Source organism: Oculina patagonica, chromosome 4 (genome assembly GCF_052425735.1).
Source record: "Oculina patagonica isolate OP01 chromosome 4, crgOcupat, whole genome shotgun sequence".
NCBI classification, from domain to species: domain Eukaryota; kingdom Metazoa; phylum Cnidaria; class Anthozoa; order Scleractinia; family Oculinidae; genus Oculina; species Oculina patagonica.
The window spans coordinates 64,404,281-64,409,714 of record NC_135761.1 but is presented as its reverse complement, the minus strand read 5'-3'; the positions used below and the strand labels follow the sequence as shown (position 1 = coordinate 64,409,714).

Here is a 5,434-nt window from a genome sequence, read left to right as displayed (position 1 = left end):
TCCGCCATCTTGTTTACAAATACCGCAAGCCATCATGATTGCTGTAAAAGACATTCTCGTCCCAGGGATACTCATTCAAAATCATTGTCCGTCAGTGTGATCTCAATCAGCTGCAGTCAATCCTCTCCTTTGACTGTCCAGTTAGCGTAAATTGCTTTCCCACCAGGTTTACCAGCATTTATAATCCATCAAATATTTTTTTCGCGTGCGTGATTGGTTTAACGGCAATTGTTTGCCCGCAGTGGGGACTTTTGCCTGTTGTAATGGACTTTCTTACACGGAGGGTCGTGGGTTCAAATCCCATCTGGAACTCGGATTTTTTTCCGAGTTCGATGCAATTTAAATCTTATTTACAATATTTAATTAAAGTTTAGTGACTCTTTTGAACATCCACAAATGCCCTGGGGTTGGGCATTTGATCAGAAAGTCTCAGCTAAGTTCAAATGCCCGGCCTCCCCCCCCCCCCCCCCCTCCCAGCAGCTTAACATTGATACGTGCATTAAACACCGACAAAATTACCTCGACGTGTAAGAACTTTTGAAAAAGAACATTCCCAACATGAGCGGCCTTGTGTGTAAAAAATATTTGAAGAATAATAAACATAATCTTCATTTGGCATCAAAAATGATATGATATTTGTCCTTGAATATTATTTGTTCCTCGAAGTTCAATTTTTTCCTCCAACTGTTCGCTTTTCGGAACAGATAATGTCCGTGGACCGTGATTTATCAGTGCATATTTTCGCGCCAAGTGGAGGTTATTGTTTATATAGTGGTTTATCCAGTGGAAAGGGTTAACCATCCATTGGACATCTGGGACCTGGATTCGAAGTTTAAAACTTGTACTGTTTTTCAAGTTTATTCCTTTTATTAGTCAGAGAGCATAAAGCAAATGCCATCATTATTTCACCACCATTCTTTCCATATAAAAATTGATTAAGAAGGTTTATTGGGCAACTTTATTCATCAGCATAGTTGTTGAAAAAATAAACTGAATAATCAGTGAAGTCAAGAAAACAGAATTAAAACGAATTGTACACGTGTTTTATTCATGACAAGTCATCAAAATATCTACAATTAAAAAAAGTAACTAGTTTACATTACAAGTGAGTTTTAACGATTAAAATCTATTTACAGCCCATGGTTACAATTGCTCATACAGAGAGTTGATAAAATATTTAAAAAATGCTTTTATATTGTTTTACGTTCGCTACAATTACAACAGCAAGAAAGCAATATCATGCAAAAAGGAGTATTTGACGCAATTTCTTCATGTTTATAAAAACCAACTACTATATGAATATTTTTCGCCCACACTCTACTAAATAAGTAAATGTGAATAGCATTTGCCCTGAGATATATTCTTGCGCATTTGGGCCTAAAGCACGTTTGAATTGTTGTTTAATAGTATTTCAATGAAAAACAAAAAATCCATAAGATTCTAAGTTACTACTAACTGATAAAAATTATTTACTTCCAGCGTACATTCTGACTAATGTTACTCGGTCGATTATTTCAATTTCCCTAAAATGGCATTTCAAATTTCTATGCAGCTTGAATGACAATGATAACTATGGTAGAACGATTTTCAAATGACTTTCCAACAAGTGCAATCATTGTTCTTTGTATTTTACAATTTGTTATGAAGCCCAATGTTATCTAACAGATCAGATGAAAGATTTACTTTTTTACATTTGACTCGCATGGTTTTCACAACATTCATCGGAAAACCGCTCCATTCTTTACAAAAACTCATCTTGATTGTTGTTACCTTCAGTGTTCTCTCCCATCCCTACAATCTTCCTTGCCTCCCCTTCCCTGCTCCATTTAAAGGTGACTATTTACAAAAACATGGAGGGAACAACAGTATCAATGGACTGCATGGACACCATGTTATCGATTCCTTTTTCTTGCCCCAGGGGAGGGTTGTGAGGAGGTTCCGCCTCGAGACACCCACAAAAAATGCGTCGCACTCCCTTTCTAAAATCTTTCACACGCAGAGCGTACACGATGGGATTTACTACCGAGTTGAAGTAATGAAGGAACTTCGTAGCGTATACTGCATGGTAGAGGCAGGCAAAATCATTTTCTGTACACGAGAGGGTTGTAGTCTTATCAAAATGGAAAATGTAATTGATTACTTTGAATGGCAGCCAAGTAACCCAGAAAATTACGGTCAAGATCAAAAGAGTGACTGCCATTCTTTTCTCAAAATCATCGCTCTTATCACGAGAACGAAGCAAAATGACTGCGATTATAGTATACGAGACCACTACAATAAGCATGGAAAGAGCAAGCATAACCATAATAAAGATAAATACATCCTCGTTTTCGGCGGCGCCAACATGTGCTTCACGCAAAAAGGACAAAATACCAAGAAGAAGAGCGAGGACCCAAACTGATGCGATAACGATGTAATAAACCCATGGTTTCAGATTATCATGAGTAAATGGTGACAACGTAGCAAAAAGCCTCTCTAAAGCGATTGCCACTAAAAAGAAAATGGAGGCGTACGAGGTGAAGATCTCTATCGCCGTCTGCGTGTGTGTCACGTGATCATCCAAAGTCCACCACTGGGTAACCTGGCCACCGATCACATGAATATACATCGGAAGAGACACGGCACCCACCAGGAGATCAGCTACAGCTAAGCTGATAAGAAGCAGGTAGGTTTTCTTGTGGAGGGACTTGGTAATGGCAAATGCAGCTATGATGATGATGTTGCCGATGATGATTGCCGCTGACTCTAAGCCATAGACGGCGCACCATGCTTGGTTCTCTCTCTCTGATATGAGTTTTACTGGCGGCGGCTGGGACATCGTCTTAATTTTTCTGCTATGAAGTGTTTGTAAAATAAAAAATGAATTAATAACTTGTAACCTAAAAAGAGATATGAAAATTATTTGACTGACTGACTGACTGACTGACTGACTGACTGACTGACTGACTGACTGACTGTCTGACTGACTGGTCGGCTGGCTGGCTTACTGATAGAGTTGAATTACATCTAGAGAAGATCTCATACATCTAGAGAAGATCTTAGGAAACCCGATCCAACAATGATGCTTTAATGTTACATGTAGTTGAAAAAATGACAAATAAGTGAACAGAACAGTTACGCCGTTTTACGAGTTTTTTCACCTAAAATGACATAATATGATATCGGTTCATACTGGGACTGAAAAAAAAAAACAATTTAATAGCTCCACTACGAATGGTCCGTTACCCAAATTGATTAGCATCATAGTTTTTAATTAAATCACATAAAGGTTTGGTTAATGACGTGCTAAGATGTCGTTTTGGAAAATGTTCCAATCTGTTCACAGGAATGCTTTACAAAAATGTTTATTATAATGTTTGGAAAAACGCTGGTCATAACGTGTTTATATTTCTTTCTTTTTTGACAAGACCAGTGAATTTTGAGTAGACATCAACTTTTAGATTAGTGAAAATAACAGCTTGGCCTGAGGGCTTGGATTCAAACTGTTTCTATTTCAGTACTCCTATCACACAAAATGTCTATTTAACGGTTTAAATTTAAAGTGGAAGGCAAAAACACCAGAATTATTCAAAATGCTCTTGCCTGCTAACATGATAAAGCCATAACGTACAGAAGCTTATTTGGCAATAATACCTCACGGTTCATGCGCTAGCTCATCGCCTATTTTTCGCAATTTGCATATACAATATTAAACAATCTAATAAATACTCAGTAAGTTACTCGTCTCTAGTCATGATAATTCTGCGAACCCAAATTTTTAAGCTACTCCATCTTTCAAGCGCAATCTAAACAGATTTTTTTTTATTTCTCATTACAGCTGCTATGTAGATGATGGTAAATAGTTATTAGTGAATCTGACGCTGTTTTATTCAAATAGCGATAAAGAGAGAATTGTCTCGCTAATACGTACGATGTACGTGTTTGGGAACAGTATTGTTTTTTTCTTATTCAATGTTAAACAGTGGGTTTCGTACTGAGCTAGTTCGTCAAGTAATGACAGCCAACAGTTTCTATTGAAAGAATACTTTACATTCCTCTGTAATTATGCAAATGGTTGATATCTTCTTGGACAGGGCTAAAAACGCCCGAATGCTAACAGCGTCTTTTCTAAGATTTGTGCTGATCAAGTTTTCGAGGTTGTCGCCTTAGCAATTTCAAACTGTGTCATTTCTCAAGCAAATTCATCACAACTGGCATTGTTTTGGGTCATGTGAACTCAGTTGTTTACACAGGACAGAAGGGCCTGCAATACTCTGCATTAGGTTACTGAGAGACTTTCCTCGCACGCCTGCAAATGAGCCAGTTGCTCGTTACCTTTAAACAACATGAAGTCCATATAAAAGGAATGCGACTGAAGCTTACGTCAAAAATAACTTCTTAATGTTTTAATAGGGTAATGAAGCAGTAGTTTTGCACCGAGAAATTTTCATTCCATGTTGAAAAACTGAAACTATATTATTCCTATTATTAAGTATAACTATATTAAGTGCGTTGGAATTTCGGTTCGTAAATAAAGAGAAAAGTTTGATTTGTACAGTTTAAACATGCCTTGATGCTTTAATCTGTCGGCTTTCGCTTAATCGACATCTTTCATGAATATATTGGTCACGGTAGGCAAGAAAAAGAAAAGTTGACGATCAAGTCGGCAAGCTATTTATTCTTTTCAACACCAAGATGCTAAATATCTATGTTGTCAACATTACTGAGTACTAGATTGTACAACAGACTGCACCGCACATCGCTTTTGTTAGGAAACGTTCGGCAAACTCCCTGTCAATTACTGTATTTTGCAACATGAATCAGTTCAATGCTCCACAGTTATGTTAGCGAAAAGTAAACTTACAAAGTCTTGAAGGTTTTCCTTGATAGTTAACAACGTACGGCTGTTCACAGCGTAGAACCTGTTAATTTCCCTTTGTTGGACCCTCTAATAGATGCTGTAAAGGATAAAATAAAAGGTTTGTGATTACAAGCGTTTGCGTGTAAATTACGAAGAAACTGCGTAGGCCCGGTAGACTCTAATTTGTGCAAGGACAACAGCAATCGTAAGCCTAGTTACACCAAAAGCATTTACCTATGTCTCAAATCTTCCAACTTTCTTTTCCACCAAGCTTTTCGGGAAAACTTCAGCGAAACTCTTGTCACGATAAAGAGTTATGCTGAGACAGTTCATATAGCGCTAATTTAACTTGCAGATTTTTCTCTCACAAATATTTGACTCTCAGTTCACGACTCACTGCACAAGCGACGCTCATCGCATCATAGGAATAATAAACCATTTACTTTAATAATAAACATGTTAATAACGCGCGGCAGACAACTTGCTTTTTATATCACTGCATCTTGCTTTTGTTGGGGACACTGGGGTGGGGCTTCTTATCGGATTCGAAAGAAGTCTACGTTTTAAAAATTGGAAAGATTGATATTGGAAAAG

At 37.5% G+C, this 5,434-nt stretch overlaps 1 protein-coding gene across 2 annotated transcripts; it reads right to left on the bottom strand.

Moving 5' to 3' along the window:
* Positions 1–1,021: 1,021 nt before the first annotated feature.
* On the bottom strand, positions 1,022–5,229 carry LOC144651134 (neuromedin-K receptor-like). Of its 2 annotated transcripts, none has more exons than XM_078511026.1 (3): positions 5,075–5,229; positions 4,844–4,937; positions 1,022–2,834 (listed from the first exon to the last, which is right to left on the bottom strand). In XM_078511026.1, exon 3 carries the CDS (start codon positions 2,816–2,818, stop codon positions 1,841–1,843), a length of 978 nt encoding a protein of 325 aa, XP_078367152.1. In that variant the 5' UTR covers positions 2,819–2,834; positions 4,844–4,937; positions 5,075–5,229; the 3' UTR covers positions 1,022–1,840. The 2 variants fall into 2 exon arrangements, with proteins under 2 accessions (XP_078367152.1, XP_078367154.1); XM_078511028.1 differs by having other exon boundaries at positions 1,022–2,831.
* Between the last annotated feature and the right edge of the window lie 205 nt (positions 5,230–5,434).